Below are 23,525 nucleotides of genomic sequence, written 5' to 3' on the forward strand. Positions count from 1 at the left end.
CCTAACTTCCTGCTGTGACAGCTAGAGCTCGTGTAACTTTCCTGCGCTGAATCACAACCTACAACCTCTGTTACCTCACAGCCAAACCTAACAAAACGACACCCTGCTCATTTTCACTTCCAAAACCGTGTCTCTTTGATTTCGGAAATTGGTTCGGTCTGCTCGCGGAAGGTCGAAAGTTGCATGAGGAACTTTTCCACATATTTGTATTATCAGAAGTCCAAGGAGCTTTTCATTGAGCTTGATTTAGAATGTCAGGATGGGTGTTTTTAAGACGTCACAGGGAAATAGTTTTTAGTCTAGATGAGTAATGCAACCCATGTCTTCAATGTACTTTAGGTTCATAAAAAAGTATACATTTCATAACAAACTAGATTGTCATATGAAAATACTGAGTGACTTTTTAGAAGATGTGTGAAAGGGGCTCCCTTATGTCATTGCAAACCTGTGTGATTTTCTTTCTTCTGCAGAACACAAAAGACGACATTTTGAAGAATGTTAGTAACCAAACATCATTGGCTCCCATTGACTTCCATTGTAAAGAGACAAAACCTGTGTTCCACAGAAGAAAAAAAGATCATTCATCCATATGCTCAATAAATGAAATTAGTGTGAATAAAAAATGACAGAATTTTCTTACTGGGTGTACTATCAGTCACTATGCGATAATGTCTGACTTAACCTAGTCTCGCTTCTCTTTTCCTTCCTATAGCCGTGGGGCTCAATCCTGAGAAACTGGAACTTCCTGGCGGTCACTCACCCAGGCTATATGGCCTTCCTGACGTACGATGAAGTGAAGGCACGTCTACAGAAGTACATCAACAAACCCGGCAGGTACAGACTAGTTTGTGTGTGTGCATAATGTAACCCTCGGGGTTTGCGCTGTTATCTATGCACCATCTGCTATTTGGTGAACGGAGCCAGCCAGCTGTTTTTCTCCACTTTGCTGTAGTCTGGCAGACGACCCGCTGTTGGAATAGGGGGCGAGGCGGAGATGTTGGCTCATTACAGGAGGCTCAGATACACAGACAGACAGAGCCGCTTTGTCTGCGCTTCTGTTCTCGCCCTCTCGTTGGCCTTTTCTTCTTGCTTGTCATTTTGCAGGAGCTGTATCAGCCGAAGCGACTTGCTGCGCTGTAATTGCCGGGATTGTCCTCTTTAAGAATGACCTCGGGTTAAGTGCCTTGCTCACGGGGGCGGAGAGGACTCTCTAACTTCCCAGTTCCTGGGTCATGATAACCTGGAAACAAGCCTGTGATTCTTGCACTGGTCGTTGCCATTTCAATATAAATTCTCTTTCAAATCAAGCAATAGATAAAGTTATTAAAAAAACGTAATAAATATCAGTCAACTGCAGTTTCATGCTTTACACAGAAAATGCGATTAAAGAGGCCAGATCGTTTCAGCAAACTACACATTAGTTGATTTTGCGAATTTATCCCTTTGCGCATTTGAGAATATATGAACGTCCCACAGACTCCCCTGGTGGCCGGTGACATAAGAGGTAGTTAAATCTAGTCTGTTGGATTAGCTGATTAGAGAAGCATGACTGCATCTGTGCTGGAGCAACGGTGAGGTCCAGGGACACAGCAGACGCGATTACACACTGTTTAGGGGCGTTTAACACAACAGCCAGATAATAGCAACGCTTAAGAAACGTAATGTCTCTGGTTGATTTTCAGCCCTTTTTAAAGACTCTCTAAGCTGTGATATGTGAGTGTGTATTTAATGCTCACACAGTGATGTGTGTGTCAGAGATGTGGCTAAGCAAACAGAAGGAAATAGAGGACAGTGGGTGGTCGTGCAGAACTGCATGCAAATACCAAACTACTTAAAAGAAGCAGCAGCTGTGTGTGTGTTTGTGTGTGTGTGTGTGTGGTTAGAGCAGGTCATAACAGCACCCAAGGGGATAAACCAATAGTTAAATGTGCATGTGCGTGTGTGTGTGTGTGTGGGGGGGATGCTATGTTTAACTCATTTAGTTTGTTGCTGATAAGTCAGCTGGCAAAGCGAAGCTGTTGACCCACAGTTATATTTTCATATATAGAGAGGAAGCACACACACACACACACACACACACACACACACACACACACACACACACACTGTTGATGTTATTGGTTGGTAAGAGGACTTCAAATGTCCTCACAAGTGGGTAGTTGACATGTTTTATTATATTTTTGAGGGCATTCAAAACTTGGCCACATAAAAAAAACGTAATGCAAGAATTAATCTCGAATGATGTGGTTTATTGATCACAGCAGCTCAAAGCTGCTTATGAATTTGTGTGCATGTGCGTGGACAATTCTGATCTTGTATGTGTTTGTGTCTTAGGACAATTCTGAGCATCCTTGTGGTTGAGGACATTATGAGTGTGTTTGTGTGTGTGTGTCTTCATCTGTGTGTCTGAGGACGTTGCTGTGTGTGTGTGTCACTTGTCAGTGAGTTTCAAAATTTGAAAACATTATTTCTCTTTAGGCTAAATGTTCAATAGGCACAAAAACATAACCTACTATGCACTGAAGTAGTTATGATAGTTTCATATGTGTAATATAAAAAAATATTGATAGTCACATACCATCATTATTGTCAATAACGGTAATTGATCCTAATTCACAGCAACAAGTGTATTGTTATTCTAGTGTTGCAAAAACTTGTTCAGACACTTTCAAAACCTATTTCAGCCCTGCTATGAAACAACAGGCTGTTCCTTCATTCCTCCGTCAGCCAGTTTCTCTCTCACCCGGCTGCAGTGCCAGGCTGTACCATCCTGATGCCGAGGGGAATCGCATCGAAAAGTCCGGTCTGGTACCAGCCTGATCTCCTAATCCTGTCTGAATTAGTTGCTAGGCAGTTGTATAACCGAGAAGCTTCCTTTAATAACTGGAACAATGTGCGCTGCGTTTTCCTTTCATTCGTTACATTTTTTCGATAAAAGGACAAGCAGGCGTAAAATTCATCCATATGGTTCTGTTTTGCTTTCCAATGTGGATGTTTCCGTTTAATGAAACTTGTGAATATTTCAGAATTGAATCTGATGGTTTCAAAGCAGTTATGGATGCCTAGTTTAGCCTTTTGAACATGTATTGTAAATAAATAAATCTTCTCAAGTCTATTATCAATCCAAGATCATCTTGTATGAAAAACCATAATATAGTAATTTCGTTAAAACCTTATATTTGTGCTGTTGTGTGTTTTGATGTTGGTTTCTCGGTCTCTCACTCTCTCTCCCCAGCTACATCTTCAGGCTGAGCTGTACACGGTTAGGGCAGTGGGCCATCGGCTACGTCACCAGTGACGGCAACATACTGCAGACCATTCCACATAACAAACCACTGTTCCAGGCGCTCATAGACGGATGCCGAGAGGGCTTGTAAGTCTTGCTTCGGAAAAACTAATTTTTTGATCTGTGGCCATGTGTGCCATGTTGCTCATGCAAATATTGTGGGTTCACGTCTGGTTTGCATCTCTTCCTGACCTTTTATTTTATTATTTTCGGTCTATCATCTGTTTTTGCGTGTTGCTATACAAGTGGCAAATAGATAAAAAAACATTAAGATCAAGTTTAGCCCCTCTTGTTTTAAAAAGAGACACACAAGTCCGTATCCTTGCAGTGTCTAGATCCATCCCTTTTATTTGAATTTCTCATATGTACTTTTCCTCCAATGTTATAAACGTCTCATCGAAAGCAACCTGGCAGGACAGAATGATCTGAAACTATCACTTTCTTGTAAACAAACACATTCACGCAAAAAAGAGTGGAACTTTCTATAAGCATGATGCTTACAGTGTGCTAGTGAAAGCCGCTTACTTTCTCTGAATGTCTCACTAAAGTTCCCCTAAAAATGAAATTCTGTCATCATTTACTCACCTCCGTTTGTTTCATACCTGTATAGATTACTTTGTTCTGATGAACACAGAGAAAGATATTCGGAAGAATATTCGATATTTTCAGTTTTGGGACATCATTGACTACCATAGTAGGAAAAATGAAATAGTAGTGAAAAGTGCCCCAGAACTGTTTGTTTTCCTTAATTCTTCAAAATATCAAATTTTGTGTTCAAGAGAACAAAAAAATAATAGATATGGAAAATTGCTAACATTGTGTTCATCGGAACAAAGAAATATATACAGGTTTGAAACAAAGTGTGAGTAAATGATAGAATTATCATTTTTGGGTAAACTATCCCTTTAAATTTTGATCCCTGTAAATACAGATTGACTGCTGCTCACTCAGGCTTTAGCTGTGATTGGCCGGGCCGTAGAGGTGGCCCACTTATACAGCGCAGCTAATGGAGATGCCACATGGGCAATTACGTGTCAGCTCGGCTGTCTCTTTGCTTGGGGAAAAGATGTGTTACACTGAATACTCTCAACCTTGTTGTTTTTCTTTCTCAGCTATCTGTTTCCTGATGGCCGCAGTTATAATCCAGATCTCTCCGGCTTGTGTGAGCCCACTCCACACGACCATATTAAGGTCACCCAGGTTAGTGGCCGATGTGTGTGTTTGAGTGGTTCTGGATTACTTCTGAGAACAGCATTCAGAGAACAGACATCCTTGTGTGATGATGACCTTTGACCTGGTCTATGCTGTATGTTTAAGCTTCTCCTACTCTTTATTTCTTGTTTTGTCTTTTTAGGAGCAGTACGAGTTGTACTGTGAGATGGGATCTACGTTTCAGCTATGTAAGATCTGCGCAGAAAACAATAAAGATGTAAAGATCGAACCATGTGGACACCTCATGTGCACTTCCTGTCTGACATCATGGCAGGTATGTATACACCAGAAGGCACCAGTTAGCCAACCCAAAAGCATCTACTAAAGGGGAATTTATCAATTCAAAATGTTTACGATGTCATAACTCAAAAATAATAATAAAAAAAATATAAAATGGGACTGGACTGAAATTTTGACTTGACTTTTGTCATTTTAATGCAAAGCCAGTTCCAAATTTGTACATTTCTAGAAGTAAAGCTCTGCTGGATTGCTTATTTTAAAGCTACTAAATGTGACACGTGTGCGACCGCTCTGTACTTTTGCTTTTCACAAAGTGGCAGCCATGCATGAAATTTGAATGCACAGAGATACAACTCTTTGCATACTAAGCAAATGCTTTAGTGATGGCCAGTGCTGAGCTAATGGATCCGGTTAAAGGTGTTTTAATTGTGTGCCGTGATCCGAATACTGGCGGACGTCAGACTCGCTCTCTCTTTCGATCGACCTTGCAATTGTCCTGATCGCAAATACAATTGCCACCACAACAGGAAGGTTTAAAATGGCAGAGAGGGAAATAATTTTGTGTGAAGTTGTTGTTAGTGTGAGCACATATATGTGTTCTGCGATAACAGCCATATATCCCCGGTGGTGACAGATCATCACAACTTCTCTTACAGTAAACACATACTTTGGGGTTACGATAGGGTAAGCACAGCTCAGCCCAGTCTCCTCATCCACAGCAGATGTGAGTGCGTATGTGTTGCTGTAGCAGTGTTTTGCTAGGGACAGTGATTTAACATCTCCTGAACTTGGATCAGCCATCCTTTGTGTTTCCGAGAAGCTGAAGGTGTTAGTGTTACATACAGACTAAGGTCACTTATCGAAGATATGTGCTCAGTGATCTTGTACCAGTCCTCAAGATAATTTAAGATCGGAGTATTTGAACACCTAAAGCACGCTTTAAAATGTATAAATGAAGTTGCATTATAAATGTATTTCGCTTTTTATTTTAGCAATGCATGAAGAGCTAACACATTAGAGAAAGCTTGCTGTTGCACGTTGATTCTTGTTTCTTGTGGAATAACATTAATGCAATAAATGTTGACAAAGAGAGAGAGGCCACTGAAAATTCAGGCGGAGGTTATCAAGACAGTAAAGTCTATATAAGCACTTATGGTGTTTATGAAGTTATGATTTAAGTGTTTACTTTGAGTGTTTTATTTTGTCCGTGCCACATGATATTGTTAAAAGAGTGCGAGCAGAAAGGTGTGATCGGCGCTTCAGGACAGTGTTGTCACATAAAGTAAATCCCCACAACAGCTATAAAATGACATCTAAAAGGCCACAGCTGTGGAATAGCATCACACTGAAGCCTCGGATGGTCCTCAGAGTTCCTGATAACATATTGTGTCTGCCTGGCTATCACAGATTTATTCAGAATAAAGAGGAGAACAAATATGAGTGCTTTGTGAGAACGTAAGGCTTTCACTAGCTCTCTTTTAAACCGAGTGGCTTCCCTTTTTAACCCGTGACCTGCCTATAAAAAGAGACATGACTGTTAAATAAAGCATGAAATGTACTGCACAGGTTGAGAGCCCAGAAAAATGTCGTCTCACCCTCCAGCTGGCAGGGGCATTAATATTCATTGCTGTTTTTCTGGGGAGTTTAGGATCTCAAATTCATCAGGTGGCACTCAGGGAATGATGATATCAGACGTCTGGAATAAAACTACAGCCCACTTTGCATAATGTTTCATTGACGTGTTTTATTAAAGGAGAGAATTTGACACGAATTCAGTTTGGTGTGTAGACATCATGTAACTGTAGGTTGTTTAAGGTTGCTAAGCAACAGCACAGGTATATTTTGACCATTCCCAATTTTTATTTGACCATAATTTCTAGATTTCAGTTCAGCATCTGTTAAATTTCAACAAAATCAAACCTCAGGAGGGACTGAAAGCAATATGAAAGAATGACAGAATTTCCTTTTATATATAAATTGGACATGTAAGACTTGTACTTAAGAGCCTAATTGACCTTAGATACTAAGTCAAATTAAGGCGTTAATGCATCAAACCAGAATAAAATCTACCAATGGATTAAAAAAAGTACTTAATTCAAGGTTATTTTTTCTTACCCCTTTGGTTTAAATATACAAATGTATTCTTATCATTTTTTTCAGAACACAAGACTTAAAGCAAGATACGTTTTCTTGAGAAGCAAAATGACTTGGGATATTAAAAAGTTTACATAAAAAATACGACAAAATACTAAAGAATTCATTTTCGGAGTGGGCACTGTTGAAATGTGTGTAGTTTGGTTGATCAGATTGGACGAGGCCTCATTCTGGTAGCCGCAGAAATCCCTCTCAATGCCTCTCTTTTATGCAGAGTCAGTCCTCCAGTGTTCTCTCCCTCTTTATGGGCTTTAATTAGGATTAGGTTTCAAAAGACGCTTTGATGTCCTTCATAGCCCCTCAACCAGATGGCGGCCATGATCATCTTTTGTTCTCGTAAATATTGACACACTTGGATTCTCCAAGTTTAATTGAGGAAATGAGACTTGATTGTTTTTGGTTTCACCATGTGTACGCTGTCGCCGGGCACAAAGCTTACGACGTAACGGAGTGGCCTGGTGTGTGAATCCATGCGTGCGTCTGGCTAACTTCGCCAGCAAAAGTTCTCTTACTAAATAGAAAAGGAGATGCTTGATGCTCGGTTGGGGGGGAGGTTGGTGTTGGGTCAGGGGGGGTGTAAGCATGTGTTTTCCAGCTGTGTGTGATCAAGCATAGCCATTTAGATCCTGCCAGTAAAGAGCTTCCTCATGGCAGAGAAATATTTCCAGTCTGTCAGTGTTTACAACGTTGTACAAATAAGCAGAGCAGAACCGTTGGGATCAATATCACCGGAGGCTCTACGGCCTGTGTGTGCGCATACACACGTGCTCGCGTCTGTTTTGGATATCGAGCTTGTTTCTAGACTTCTACATGCGCTGTAGCATTTGTGTCTGTGTGTTTGTGAATCATTTCACTGTTTGAGTGTGCATGCTTGTGTTTTTAAAGACCACAGGAAATCAAAAGGATTGTTATTGTATCAATACAGAAAGGAAACTGCTCATGATGCAGTCGTGTAAAGTTTAATTTATATACGATGCTCTTTTTTGCAGGATTCTGACGGCCAGGGTTGTCCATTCTGTCGCTGTGAGATCAAAGGGACGGAGCCTATCATTGTGGATCCGTTTGACCCACGAAACGAAGGGGCCAAATGTTTCCTGCTGGACCACTTCAGCTGTCCCATGCTGGACTTCGATGATGACGATGACAGAGAGGATTCTTTAGTCATAGATCATATCAAGAAGGTGAAATTCTTTAACACTCTACTGAGTTATTAAGACTTCAAGTGAACATGAAAGAATGACTCTATTAATGTAACATGTTCATTGTCTTATGGGGACGATTCAGCATTCATTTTATGTTACTTCAAGAGAAAAATCTTCATAACATTTTATCGAAATGTGAAAATGTTCTTTGTCTTTGAATGACTTTCTTTTTAGCTAACGTCACCAAACCCATTTTGGTAACACTTTACATTAAGGTTGTTTTTGTTAACATTAGTTAAAGGTCCAGTGTATAAAATGTAGTTATTTAGTTAGGTTGCGAATTGCAAGCAACAGATCACTCCACCCTTCCCTTTTAAAGCACTATGGTGGCTGATAAAGGGCTGAGATGTTGTCACGTTTTTGCTTCTTTGCCGAAGGAAAAGAGCCATAGAGCACTTTGTCCTTTTAGGGCTCCTGTAGAAACAACATGTCAAATTCCATGTAGATAGAAACAGCTCATTCTGAGGTAATAAAACCTAATGCTTCATTATGTAGGTCTTTATATATCTCGGTTACATAGTTATGTATATTATATTGCATTTCTGTTGATAGATCTTCCAAAAAATTTGACCTTGAATGCATTAACAAACCTGAACTAACATAAGCAATACTTATACAGCATTTATTAATCTTAGTTCAATACCCAAACAACACCACATCTCTGCCTCATTGCTCTCTCCTAAAATAAATAGTGAGCTATTCGAGTGTTATTGTGTTGAGTATTTTCAGTCCTATTTAGACAGCGAGGACTAAGCACTTAACACAACATTTGTTTCAACACACAAAGAGAACAGACATCTAGCAAATGCTCATAAAGTTGTTTGTTTGTTGATTTCAATGGTCAACAGTGTTTCTCAGAAATCGCTTCGCCTTTAAAGTGGTAGTTCACCCAAAAAATTAAAAGAAGTTTGCAACAAAAGAAGATATTTTGAAGACTGTTGGTAAAGGAACAACGGTGGTACACATTGACTTGCATAGGTTTTGTGTCCATACAATAGAAGTGAATGGTAACCGGTGTCGTTCGGTTACAACATTCTTCAAAATATCTTCTTTTGTGTTCTGCAGAAAAAAGAAAGTAATACAGAGGGTGAGTAAATACGGACCGTTTTGAGAGAACTATCACTTTAAGTCCGATTTGTGTTATCATAAATGTTTAAAAGTTAGTTTTTTGCTCAAACCTCTGTAGGTAGCCTAATACTGCATCAGTCACCGCCATCATTCCATCACTAGTCTGACTTTAACATCTCAAGTTCAAAAAGCCCCATATCCTGATTTTATATTAGTAAAAGAACTCCGAGCCCCCCTAAAGACGGCTTCCCGCTCACCACCAGCACAAATTTCAGCCTCTTTTATTAGAAAGCGAAACCTGCCTGAACCTGCCTCATGAACCTTCACAACTCCACAGAGTAAATTCTCATTAAATGCTGCTTCAAGAGCAACCGAGGGCACCTAGCAGGGACATTTTTAAATATAAATGTGAGATATTAGTTTTCTCCTATAATGCTCTTGTATGATCCAGAGTGGGGGATATTGGCCTCCTAGTGTGAGAGGGAGTTTGATGTTTCAGGGCACATGTAGTACATTATTCATCTTTTCATTTGCTGTAATTTTTGCTGCAAATTAAATTAGCCTTTTAACCCTCAATAATGAATTTTCTGCACTGCAGACAAAAGCAGTTTAGCTTTGTTCATGAAAATGCTAATGAGACTATTAGTTTATTATCAAACCAAGTACACGAATCTGCTTGAGGCACTGAAGGCAATAGGCCATTTTGATAACTTAACACAGAATCATGATAGGAGTACATTTGTCATTGCTAATTTCATTTGTACTTCTGTCATGTTTTTATTTTAATCAAGACTAAGATGTTTCAAAATGCAAGCCTACCTAGGGCTTATGTATTATAGTTTCATATGCATTTGAATGATGTGGAGTTATAATCATGTTTTCTCCTACTCCTCAGTCCATGGATATCCAAAACTCGCCCATAATGTCCCCGACATCCTCTCCCATATGCGATCGTCGAAAAACAGCTGCAGATCATATGGGTTCTCACCTCAACATTCCACCTGTTCCACCCCGCCTAGATCTCATCCGATCGCCGGCCCCCAGCCCCACCGGCTCCCCTAAGGTTTGTTTCATGTTGCTGATCATGATTTCACATTTTCTCGAGTTTTGTTTCTCAACGTCTTTCCTCTGCAGTCATCACCAGGCATGTCCAGAAAACAGGACAAGCCGCTTCCCGCTCCCCCACCGCCACAGAGAGACCCCCCTCCGCCACCTCCTCCAGAACGCCCTCCTCATATGTCTCAAGAAGGTCGGGCCGCCTGGCTCGCCACCCCCACGTCTGGCCTGCCCAGAGACCCGAGAGCACCCTCGGAAGCCTGGAGTCCCAAAGACAGCACCTCTTTGTCAGACAGCAGGGCCGCTGCTGCCGATCGCTCCCCTAAACTGGCCCATGCTGCCCCTGTACACATCAACGGGAGACCCCTAAGCTGCTCCGGTGCAGACCTGGGGGTAAACCGGAACGGCCACAGATTTAACAACCAACCAGAGTGTAGTAAGGTAAGAGAAAACCCTGTATCTCCATTTGAATGACTTTTACAAATAAATCTTTACTAGAGATGTGCCGATACAAAATTTCTCCACCGATACTTTCTGAATGTTATTAAGCCTTATAAGGACTATTAATATTGAAAATCAGCTGGTGATGTTTTTTTAACATTTGTTTTATATACAGAGAACAAATTCATTGCATTTGCATGTCCTCTGTTGATTGACAGGATATATTGGCCCTGATCACGGGATGTTTTTAAACTATCTGCTTTTATTGACAGATACCGATTATTGGCCGATACATCGGCGCATCTCTGATTATTACTATTGGTCACCCTCTATATTTGCAAATATTTAACCAAAGACATGCATACATTGTTAAAAAGGATACTAGGTATTATGGGCTGTGAAACTCTCAGAAATCCAGTTGGAATGTCTTTCTCTGATAAGTCTGGTATATCAGATAAGAACAGGAGAAAAATGTCTGGACGTTGTGCTTTTAAATCACCTAGAACCCTCCGTACCCGTTCACCTATTCTGAGCCATAAATATTCAAGTTTTTTTGCTCATGGCTGTTACTAAGCAACAGTGATGCAGGAATGCAGGGATGGGAAATTTGGCGGTGCAGTGCTTGTCTTTGGCCCTGTAGCTTTAAAGGACATTTTTAAAAACCCATTCTGTGCCTTTCATGATGACAGCAAACCCCCGCAAACAAAATGCGGAAACGCATGTATATTCGTTATGTATATGTGGGTTAATGCATTAAAATTGAAATATACACAGAGAAGTTATAGATTATGTATTAAATAAGCATGTACTGAAAGAGGGAATTCAAGAGAGTTGGGTATAAAGTTACAGTGAGTCTCATTAACTCCCTCAGTAACTCAGAAGTGTGTGTGTGTGTGTGTGTTTGATCTCTGGTGCTGCACCAGGATTTGCAACGTGCAATTATATATAAGCACCAATTGACTGATTTGTCAATTCTCTCTTTCTCTCTCTGTAGTCTTTCGTCAATGGTCTTTTACCTGGTGATGATTATGACATCCCTCCGCTGCGTCACTCCCCTCCTCTGATGGAGCACAACCAGAGGTGAGTAATACACACACACATTCAGGACACACCTGCTGCTAATCTTTCTCTATTGTGAAAGAAGCCTCACTAAACCAACAACTGTGTTTGCCCAGCAAAACCGATTCTTATCTGCTGGATTTTCATACGATTACATATGTCAAATGATATGACTCCCTCAGGCCCCGGGTTTTGCCATAAACATGCTTATGGCAGTACAGAGCATCTTGTCCTCTCTGCTTTTGTTAAAGTTCTGTGATGGATTTACTGCTCTCTTTTTTGTGGTGAAACAAAAAAAAATCACGTGGATTTTATGAATGTGTTAATGTGATCCAGGGACCATGCAGACAGGCTGCATCCTGTATGTCTCTAGAGCTCGGGCTGAAGAACACACACACATATTCACAGCGGTGTTTGGACACATGTGCACCAATTATGCAAAAGCACCAGGATCCGGAGAGCATGTGCTCTTTAAACAAACATAAAGCCATACGCACACGCACGCACGCACGCACGCACAAACACACAGATCCAGCAGTGATGGCCATCCTGTGACGCTTTGCAAGTAATGATGAACAACCTTAGATGAGATGTTACATTCTCTCTCAATCTATTGGCCTGTCTCTCTCTCTTCCATGAGGCTCTTGGTTTATGTTTTTGTCATAATTCATTTTAGTTGTTACTTATAATAATAATAATAATAATACAAACAGAAATAAGAATTAAAACAAGAATAATGATGATTTAATAATAATAACAATAATAATCACTATTATTGATCATAATAAACACTGTTATTAATATGAAATTAATCACTTTTATGAATACATAATAATAATAATCACGATTATAAATAATAACAATATTAATAACAATAATAATTATTGGTGTATAACAACAACAACAACAACAATAAAATAATGTTAACTTTCCATACATGCTAAATGTGCTACTGATATAAATGATGCAGCTTGATGACTTCATTCATGGAATATGCGTTGCTTTTTTGAACAATTTCTGTCATTGAAGAAGATTTAGTCAAAGGAAACCGAGAGGCTCTGAAAACTACAATTGTTTTTATGTAAAGCATAGAAGAATCGTGTTGAGTGCGTGTGTCCGTAAAGCTGAATGTGTAGTCACTGATGTGACATGGAGGCAGGGCTGGACTGGGATAAAAAAAGGGCCCTGGCATTTTTGCTCAGACCGGCCCACCACAATCGGTCGGACACAACCAACCAGTACCCCATCCTTGCGGTCCCTGTAGATATGTATATCTACTTTTCCATTCCCCAAAACCCCTACAAAGCTGAGAACTAAGTGCCATGGACCAGTGTACTCACTCACTCTCTCTTGACTGACTCCGTGGTGACCAAAGGTGGCAGTGGAGTAGGGCCTACACAAAGTGAGGAGAGAGAGAGAGAGAGAGAGAGAGCGAGAGAGAGAGAGAGCGAGAGAGCGAGAGAGCGAGAGAGCGCGAGAGAGAGAGAGAGAGAGAGAGAGAGAGAGAGAGAGAGAGAGAGAGAGAGAGACGAGAATGATAACTGAATGAGAAAAATGATCCCCATACAAGTATCTTTAATATATAACAATGTAGAGAGATGGTTGCACATATTTTATACTTACTGGTGCTCTGAACATCAAAGACAACGAACTACAAACGTAAGGGCATCCTGAGATAGAGAGAGAGAGAGAGAGAGAGAGAGAGAGAGAGAGAGAGGGGGGGGGGAATAACGAGTCACATTTCAGTCTACAATATTATGAATATTTTTATAATAATATCAATAATCTCAACTCACCTTACAATAACAGCAGATTCCTCAGTAGCTTGCTCTTCTCTGCAACTCTGTCAATTACAATGTGCTCCATGTTATAAAAGCTAGTTAACATTAGAATAATCAGCCGAAGTTGCAATTGAGTAAGTTAACTCTGCTAACCTAGCTACAAAAACAATGCAAAATAGCTTATGCTGTGTTATTTGACTTTAGCTTACTGAGTGGCTAGTGCAGTAGGTGACAATCTGACAGACATTATAATAGCGACAACGATTATGTTGTCTTACTATAATATTCATTAATTTAGGTAAATCATCATCTTCGTAGTGGCCCAACCAGGCCCACACACTGTGATGTCACCGTCCGGAGCAGAAGGTGGCAGTAATGCACCAAAAAGCTGTTTACCGTAAAACACGAAGAAGTCACCGGCCGGTCCCTGTATGGTGGTGGCGTCACTTACTGGACCAGGATCGGTGATCCTTAGCTGTTGTGTTTCCGATATGAGCTTGTTCTTCAGAAATGTTTGGTAATATGTAATGTTAGCTTGTGTGGACGCTACCGCACTACTTGATCAACAAAAGAGCTTCGCTACTGAAAAGCTATTTGATTCAGAAAACAGCGACGTTACCACCACGCTACTGAAAAATGTAGTTAAGCTAGTAGCGTCACTGCTTGTAGCGACGCTACTGCCCAACACTGCTTACAGTTTCAAGTACACTCTCCTACTCACTCTGTCTCTCCTTGACTTCACTATCAGACACCTACTCCTCTGCCTGGGTGCCGCCATGGCTAGTCACCTCTCCTCCATGTGCTATGTTCACCTGTTTTTGCAAAATTTCGTCAGGTAAGCTACTATAGGCTTGGAAACTGAAGCTACAGCACTTAACATGTCGGTTATTTTTGCACATGTTGAGGCATCAACCTCTAGAATTTGTATTTGTTTGGCCCGCAACTTCTCCGCACTCCCCTTGCCCTTGCGCTTTTGTTTCTCCATCCTAAGTCCACAGATTTCTGGCTCTGACCCACTGACTGCATTTGACACAGGAAACCGAGGGGGAGGGGTGGAGCCCTAACCATAAGAGATGATTGGGCCAGCCCAGTGTCAGTCTGGATAATGAACCAATGGGCCGCTGTCCCTGCTTTATGGGCCGGTCGTTGGCAAATAAAAAAAAATAATTTTATATTAACCGGCCCCCAAGTGCGTCGGCCCACCGGGCATTTGCCCGGTATGCCAGATTACCAGTCCAGCCCTGCATGGAGGCTGAGATCACGGTGCTGTCAGTAAATGTGTGTGCGCGTTTGCAGCTGTACCCACTAACCTGTTGGCTCTCAATACACTAGGCTCTTTTTACACACTTACATACACTTACTGTACATTCACCCAAACCACAGACTTGGAACTGTCATGGTACCTTCCTGTTTCTGAAAGAAAGCAAAACGCGATCCTTTCTTCTCCTGTCATCTTTTCATCTTCCTCTTTCCTGAGGTTTTCACACTGATATGGGTGGCTTTTATTCAAGACACAGAACATGCAACTCAATAAACACCTCTATTACTGTTCAAGCCTCAAAGAAACACCCCCAACACTTAATAGCTTACAGGCAAATATATTTAAGTTATCGCTACAGTCACAGCTAAGGATTAGTCTAAAGCGCCATCTACTGGTGCATTGCAGAATCACCTCAAGCCTGGATGGACAGCAGCCGAACTCGTACTGTATCACAGCCAGAGCTTGTTAACCTCTCTTCTGTTCATCATACCTGACTAGAGGGTGTCAGATGGGCAGTCTGAGTGCCAACCTGTTTAAATCTCGGCCTGGCTCGTGACTGTGACCGCGTCGGAGCATTATGTGCTCCTACACTTCAGATTTGTTGATATGTTGCAGATCACTGCAGTCTATGATGTGAATGGTAGAAAATGTACAATTATTTTCAAAAGCAATAGCGAACCCTCAAACTACACACCACCTCAGAAAATGGTTGAAAACTGCCATAAGATTGTGTTGTTATTCCTCACTTTGCTGTAATATTATTTCAGCAGTATACGTATTGAAACCTTGTTTGAGGCTGTTAGTATACCATTATATTATGGGGACAAAACAGTCTTTGATCTTTTGATTACAGAATTTTGTTTTCAGTTTTATTGTTATTTTATTAATATTTTGACTTCGGTTTTATAGTTATTTATTTTGTTTTTAAAGTTAATTTAAAATGTTATGTGCTTTTATCATTTTCAATTCATAATTTTAGTGCCTCGATATTTAAAAAAGTTTGCTAAAACTGTTCAAAATCACTTAAAATATTGGCCTCAATATTATTAGAAAACATTTGAAATATTGAGACTAAACGATAAATGAAAACTAAACCAAAAATGTTACTTGTATAGCAATATAATAAATAAATAAATCCAGAAAAAGTAAATAAATAAATAATTGACATAAGCACATTCTAAAATAGCTTCAAATTAAACTAAAATTAACATGAAAACTAGAAATATAAAAATATAAGCTAATTAAAAATATTACTTAAACTACAATAAAACTGAAAAGATTAACTTATAATATAATAAATAAATAATAAAATTAAATTTATCTAAAAAATCAATCATCAATGTACTTGAATACTTCAAATATAAAGTGAAACCTGATTTCCTTATTCAAACTATAAAAAAACTACAATACAACTGAAACCAAAACTATTATTTTGTTTGTGAGTATAATGTGAAAATCAGCAGTGTTACTTGTCATCATAAATCAGTCAATTAGAGAACAACCGTATATAGCAAACACATTCTGAGTATGTCAAAAGTAAATCACTGCAGTAAACTTACATTTTGTATGGTAAATAGTGTACAATGGTACCCCGCAGCCCTATTCTGCAATGTGGTCACTGAAACACAATGATGTTAATTGTGGTCTAGAAGTGACCAGGCATCATGGGATAGCTTGCTTCTGATTGTATGATGTCATATGTAAGATGAGTTGTGTAATTGTGAACACTCTGTGCTTTATAGACACACCAACCCCTTCACCAACCGGAGTCACACAGACAGACTGGAGGACGAGTATCAAGTACCTTCATCACATCCTGTCTGTCTCACACAGCCACCCATCTGTATCTCCCACCGTATCCCCAACAGGTGAACGCACCCGCAAAATGCACAAAAATACAGAAACTTTCTTAGTGTTCTGCGTGCATTTACATTTACTTTTTTCTCAATGAAGGGTTTTAGAAAATGGCTTGTCAGATCTCTCGACAGATATAAAGAAACTCAAACCTCCAGAGCATGGTGAGCACACATACACATATATGATTTATGAGTAAATAATGTACATCACGTGGTATGTCCTTACAAGCTCACTATATTTGTACAGTATATTTTTTCATCTGCCATCTTTATTTTCTGAATGACTATCATTTTGTGTGATTGTGGGAGTTTGTGTGTGTGTTAGGCATTAGGAATGAACACAAACACAAGAATATACAAGAATTCATAGAAATGTGTACAATTATGATCTAGCAGTCAATGTTGGCCCATGTCTGAATTGGAATGAAGTTAGCGTTAAGTCTCGGAGGTCAGCTTTAGTTCTTCCTCAGTCGAGTTAACCCTTTGTTGTGTTTCTCAGGTGGGTTTGACTCCAGTTCATTGATTTCAGGTGTGTCTAACACCACACAGTGTCCACTTCATAACAGGACGCCCTCAGACTACGACATTCTACTGCCCCCTCAAGGTAGCCAATGATAGCTCATTATTTAGGGCCACAACCTGATTGGCTGTCTAATTGGGGTACAAACCTTGGAAATCATACTTCGTTATACTGTCTGTATTAAAATGAGTTTTTTTCTGCACTATAAGGCAAAAATTAGTTGCCCAGATTGTTATCGTTATTAACATTAGAGATCGAAAAGTTATACAGGTTAAAGGATAGAATTTATGTGACAGGAGTGTGTGTGTGGGTCTTAAAACCATATTTATACGTTTTGGATTTTCATGTTCCATTTGATCATTTTTAGTATATGTAAATTCATATAGTTATTCAATTGTATGCTCTGCAGCTCAATTCAAAGTCATATCGTCTTCATATCCTCTGATATCAGATTTAATTGAATTTAGACTAAATTCATTTGGCTGCATTATATTTTGGCCCCATCTGCTGGTGAGACAAGGGATTGCAGTCACGATCAAATTCTCTCACTGTCTCTCTCTCTTCCAGCATCTCCAATGGAAGACCCATTCAACTCTCTTCCCCCATCTCAGCCTCCACCTCCTCCTCCCATCAGAAATAGCTTTACAGAACCCTCTTGCTCCTCACCCTACCCCAGACCTGCCCGTCCCTCGTCTGGACACGACCACTTCCTGCTCAGCCCCGGTAAAGCCAACCCACCCTGAACACAGCTCACAAACACTGCATTACAGAACTAATGAGTCTATAGTTCACTGTCTTCGGTTACAATATACTGTATGTCGAGTTACTATTGAGGGGTAGTTCACATTTTAAGGGTGGGGTACAAATCGAAAATATAGAAATTCTGATGGGAAAAAAGTATTCATGTCAAGTTTCACGTTTTCTTTAAATTACACTTGCAGATGCTGCTTAACCATTGTGTGCTTTATACAACGAGGGAGATATTATTCTTAACGGAGGAGGTTAAATAAAACGTTTTTTTTGAAGTATTGGCATCTCTTTTATTTTGTAGATACATTTATAGATGCGTTGAACAACTCTGCTCCTAATCCCCCTGTGCGGAGACAAACAGGAGATAACACAAAGACTTCATTCAGAGCTCCACAAGACTACGATCAGCTGCCTCCCACCTCAGGTACTGAACATAATGAATATATGAAGAGTTTAATAGCAAACAACAGATTTTTATTGTGTTAGTTGGCTGTATTTTGGGGTTATTATTACTTATTTAAAACAACCCAACTGCAGTTTGATTGATATTTAGAAGAATACACAATAAAATATTTTTCAGAAATGCATCTATTTTAGAGTTAGCTATTTTTGAACTGGTACAAAGTTTTAGAATACTTGAGGGAAATGTTTCTCAGTATCTTAAATGTTTGAAATTGTCAAAAATATAATTGTGCAAATATATATTTTTTTATTCGAAACGAAGATTTTATTAATAATAAAAAACCTTTATCATAATTGCCAAATATTGGAAAAAAAGAGCAGCCAATAACTCAATATTGTTTAAAAAGAATCTCAGGTTGGAACCCCAAGAAGCTTTTAAAACCAATGTCAAGATGACATTTCTGCTAATTTTATGCAAAACCGTTGATGCTAGGGTAGGATTTTTTTGTATAGTTTTTTAAATTCTCATAGTTTTCTTTGTGTCCCCTTGTTTTGATGAGCTTACCATTTTTTTCCTTAAATGTGGAAAAAATATGAATGAGTATATAAGTATGTTCTGAAACGTTTGACCTGTTTTTTACTGTATATTTTAATGCAGTAGTGAAGTGAAAAGGTTTTCCCAATCCTAGCCTTGTGTATCATTTTGCATTACCCATAGAGGTTACCCGTTAAACTTAAACCATTCAACCGTTTAGGATCTCTATATTACCGTTTGTTGGTAAGAGAATCACATAATAGTTCAGCTTAATTTGAATTTGTTTAATGTAATATAAAACATCATCCAATCTAAGATATCTTTATAATATAGTAACCATGTATTAAATAACACGCTTAGTCACAGGGGTTTGTTACACCTGACAGTGCCCACCGGCTATGACTGTGTTTACTTCTACTTTATTGTTTAACCATTCAATATTTACTGCATGCAAGAAGGAAGACTATTGTTAGCACACCTAGAATGCTCCAGAAATCATTCTATAACACCTAACGACAGCACGGAGGCAGAACAATGTGTTTTTAGAATATATCTAATGATTCTGCAGGTTTATTAAATGAAGCCATTAGGTGAGATGAATTATTAATTATTAGCCTGTAATGGGCTTCTAATGCGCTTTAGTCGACTGTTACATCCATTCTCAATGACCCATTAGGACTAAAGGTTCTTTCTTCCTGTTTCCAGTGGCCGCAGATTGCTTCAGGGCACCAGAGAGACCTCCAAAACCACTTCCTAGGATCATCCCACCGTCCCGAGAAAGCGTCGATGCCAAAATCGCCAAGCTGATGGGAGAGGGCTACTCATTCGAGGACGTGAAGCGGGCGCTGATGATAGCGCAGAACAAAGTGGACGTGGCGCGGAACATTTTACGAGAGTTTGCGCTGGTGGCGCCCAGGCAGAGCCTGTAGGCCGAAGCAAACGAAGACTGACTCTTAGTGCAGAGCTTACAATCGCCCGCAGGCTGATACCCTCTCGCTTGAAGCACCCGTGCGGGTCCACCGTCTGCCGAATCAAACGGAAGAAAACATCCGTGAGCTTTTAGCCATAAAGGAGCGTCACGCTGTCGGTTGTGTGGACAATAGAACCCTGTGAAAGAGCCTGGTGTTTACACAGCCAGTTGGTGTTTTGGTGGCTTTCCACTGTTGGATTTTTATCTGGTCATCTTCATTGTAGCCATGGCCGTTCGAGAGATGAATCGAAAATGATTTTTGTTTGGGTGTCCATCCACACTTACAGCAGTAGCTCAATTTTTTCATTTGTCCGTGAGCCTGTGTTTGTATGCCAGTGTCTGCAGGCTGTTAAAGCATTTCCTGCCAACGCTGCCCGCCTTACCCCTGCAAAACACACACGCATACGTCCGGCTACTCTTTCATGGCCTCTCGGGTACGTGATTTCACAGTAATGGCTCTCCGTCTGCTCGTTCCTCCTTTATCTCATTAATTCGCTATGATCACAACAAACCAGATCAGAGAAAGATTCTGTCTCTCGAACTTCTGAATGTCATGTTCTTTCATAATTCACTCTTCGTCAGCTTCTGCGGTGTAAACCTGGTTACAGATGCTCCTCTGTTTTGGTCGTACACTTCATGAACGCATTCAACATCTGTCGTGCGGTATAAAGGCTCAGTGCAAGCAGGGTTGTGAAAGGGCTAACAATAGCTGATGTCATCGCTGCGGAAATCTAAATGTGTGCATCAGTTTTGCATCATGTCACTTATTTGACATGGTTAGTTCTTCAGAAAGGAAGTTACTTAATGTTACCCTGAGCTCACAGTGGTTCTGAATGCAGAGAATCCGTGCCATTTTTATTTGATCACACATGCCAAAATAAAAATGCAGAAAGAATTTGAAAACATGATTATAGAAACCAGTTTGACGCACAAGTGTAACACTCCCGATTCATCCATGGCCTTATGGGAACTGTGGATGCCGAAATGCTTTGGCTCTTCTCACTGGCTGTCATTTCTCTTATCAGGTTATCTCTTGCACTTGAAACTTCATTTTGCACTGGTCTTTCACTTCACGTTACACCTGAAAGTCTTGAACTCGAGCGGAAACTTGACGATGGCCTGCGGATGAGGACGTGACCTTTGACAGGTCTGCTGCGGTGAAACTGTTTTTCTGTTCTCTCTCTTCTTTTTTTTTTTTACAAGAGATCTAGTTTGTTGGAAACCGCTTTGTGAATCATTTAAACCAGTGATGTGTGCAATTAATTTATACGTTGTTAAAAAGATTATTTTCATCTTTCAGTAATGTTGGTAACCCGTGATCAGTTCTTGTGGAGAAAATGTTTTATAAAAGCCAGTATTAACATCTGCTTCTTGTCACTCACTTTGTCGCCAAACAGAAATGCAGAATTTTCTTCAAAATGTACACTTTATTGTCAACAAAAGTACAAAAACAAAAGTTTATTTACAATACTTTATGGCCTTCTTCTCAATAACCCTCTTTGGTTTCACTGCTGACCTGATGGTTCAAATATGCATGAGACATTTACACTAAACATGACCATTCTTCAACACAACCGTCCTTTATGAAGACAAAAAAGTGAACCAAATTGCTTTTAAATATCGTGAGATTACACGTTTTAAGGATTTAAATAAAATCATGAGTTCGGACTCTTCAGTGACCGAGCAGTATCGCTAACCTTGCATTTCTCACACATTATAAATAGCCAAACACAAGCTAGACATTCAGACATATTTACAGCACGCTTCATCAGAACACAATGAACGGAATAATTTCCTAAAGACTACAGTGTCGGACGTTAACCTGACAAACAGTACAGACCTATCTTGAAACAAAAAGTGTAGTGGTGGTCTTAGGGAAGTGCAAAACTTCTCAATGAAAAGCAATAAAGTTATTCCGCAAAATGAGACATTCCCGATAAGTCTGAGGTTTCACATTAAAGTACTGACTCGGGTACACCTTCCAATACTGACTCTTTCTATTAAGGCAGAATTAAAGAACTAAGGGGCTATTATATTTCTATTTCCAACTAAAAAAATAAAGGCTCTTTGCAAGGTTGCTACAGTCCAGTTTGATATCGAGAGAGGGGACGTTTGCATGTATCTATACTAGATGCATCACTTGACCTCAGTCACATGTTTATGTCTCTACATTAAACTAATGGACCATGTTCTGTTCTGAGTTCAGAACCCTACGCAACTATGACTTCATGCAGTCCAACCTAAAGGCCACTGGGTGTAATGGGACATTTTATTAGCTATACTAAATTTCCGTTCATCTAAATTCATTTACGCTACTTAGCCACTCCACAGTGATGCAGGGATATTTGACAAACGTCTTGGGCAGCGTTGTAAAGTGGTACTAAATAAATAAAACATGACATACACAAACATGTTTTAGAGAACAGAAAATGTTACAGCAGTGAAGTCATCGTTCCAGAATCTTGAGCGCCACTGAGATTTCCGAGAAAGGGCGGTTCGATGCCTAGTCCCGACCAATCCATATTTTTTTCAGCAATCCCAAACATTACGCAGAGAGAACATCGCCCCTGGCTTATTTACATAGGCCTAAAAAGTGTACAGCGAATTTACATTTTTACTAGAGGGAAAAAAAAGAGCTGTGCCCACCACATCTGCAACGCGCATAAAACAACAACATTCACTTGGAACACAAAAATCTTTTTCAAAACTCAAAGCAGTCCTCAGTGCAGACTAAATTTACAACACAAGTGGTTTTCTTATATTCCTGGCTTGTGGTGGGGAAATTATGATTTTTAGCAAACTGTTCATCTGGGTTAGGAAATATTCTGGAAACATTCTGAGATGCATGATGCACACGAGCAGCCTGAAGAGGAGGTGTCTGCGTCCAATCAGATGTCTGGAGTTAGATGATCGAAGTGTGAAGTACAGCACATTCAGTGTGACAAAGGCCTCTTTCCTAGTTCATACCTGAAACAACACACAATAGCGATTAATATACAACATGTACATGCAATTATTAAACAGTTGATCTAAAAATGATAATCAGTTCGTTTCCCCTGACTGTCACTCTTCTGCAGAACACAAAAGAAGATATTTTGAAGAACCTTTGTAACCGAACAACACTTTGACTTAAATTTTTTCATTGACTTCCATTGTACAGAATCAAAACATTACTCAAAATGTCTTCTTTTGTGTTCCACAGATGAAAGCGTCATACAGGTTTTGACTGACATGAGGGTGAATGTCAAAGTAATGACAGTAATGAATTTGTAGTCTTGGGTGAACTATACGCATTTTACGCTGTTGTCACACTTTACTGCAATGTGAAATTCTCCATCTGGTATGTGACAATGAGCGTGTGAAGACTACAGTTCTCTCACCTTCTTCATCTTTGTGATGGCTCTCCTCTCCTCTAGACTTTATGGTTGTTTTCCTCCAGTTTCTTGCTTTCTTCTGAAGTGCCAGACTCCTTCTCTCCAGTCTTCCAGCTGCCTTGTCTAAGACGACAGCTTTATTAATTCTTCAAAATATATTTAAAACTCAACTCTTTGTACAATATCTCACTGTTTTCTGTTGTCAATTCAACCCTCTACTGCAGCCCTTATGAAATCAATGTTTGTTTCTGCTCTTAAAATTCTTCTTAGGTTTGTTGCCTGAAGACAACACTGTGAATTATTGGATTGGATTAGTTTATATATTGGAAATAAATTAATATCAGTCATTAAAATGCCT

General features: G+C 39.7%; 2 protein-coding genes across 7 annotated transcripts in view; one reads left to right on the forward strand and one right to left on the reverse strand.

Annotated features, from left to right (window-relative positions):
* Positions 1–21,160, forward strand: part of cblb (Cbl proto-oncogene B, E3 ubiquitin protein ligase) — a 56,643-nt gene extending 35,483 nt beyond the window's left edge. The window contains exons 6-19 of one of the 2 annotated variants that reach the window (XM_079448853.1): positions 713–834; positions 3,236–3,373; positions 4,399–4,486; positions 4,641–4,772; positions 7,882–8,073; positions 10,058–10,225; positions 10,297–10,659; positions 11,654–11,739; positions 16,503–16,628; positions 16,714–16,778; positions 17,116–17,220; positions 17,704–17,859; positions 18,188–18,310; positions 19,529–21,160. In XM_079448853.1, coding sequence (XP_079304979.1) covers positions 713–834; positions 3,236–3,373; positions 4,399–4,486; positions 4,641–4,772; positions 7,882–8,073; positions 10,058–10,225; positions 10,297–10,659; positions 11,654–11,739; positions 16,503–16,628; positions 16,714–16,778; positions 17,116–17,220; positions 17,704–17,859; positions 18,188–18,310; positions 19,529–19,752 — 2,088 coding nt within the window. In that variant the 3' untranslated portion in view covers positions 19,753–21,160. The remainder of the gene's footprint in view (positions 1–712; positions 835–3,235; positions 3,374–4,398; positions 4,487–4,640; positions 4,773–7,881; positions 8,074–10,057; positions 10,226–10,296; positions 10,660–11,653; positions 11,740–16,502; positions 16,629–16,713; positions 16,779–17,115; positions 17,221–17,703; positions 17,860–18,187; positions 18,311–19,528) is intronic. The other variant, XM_079448854.1, reaches the window with a different exon arrangement.
* Positions 21,161–21,200: 40 nt separating this feature from the next.
* The window catches only part of alcama (activated leukocyte cell adhesion molecule a), a 54,285-nt gene continuing 51,960 nt past the window's right edge, over positions 21,201–23,525 (reverse strand). For all 5 annotated transcript variants that reach the window (XM_079448856.1, XM_079448855.1, XM_079448857.1 and 2 more), the window contains 2 exons: positions 23,174–23,290; positions 21,201–22,760 (listed from right to left, as the gene is read on the reverse strand). In XM_079448856.1, coding sequence (XP_079304982.1) covers positions 23,206–23,290 — 85 coding nt within the window. In that variant the 3' untranslated portion in view covers positions 21,201–22,760; positions 23,174–23,205. The remainder of the gene's footprint in view (positions 22,761–23,173; positions 23,291–23,525) is intronic.

The sequence above is a fragment of the Barbatula barbatula genome (assembly GCF_947034865.1).
Source record: "Barbatula barbatula genome assembly, chromosome: 24".
NCBI lineage: Eukaryota > Metazoa > Chordata > Actinopteri > Cypriniformes > Nemacheilidae > Barbatula > Barbatula barbatula.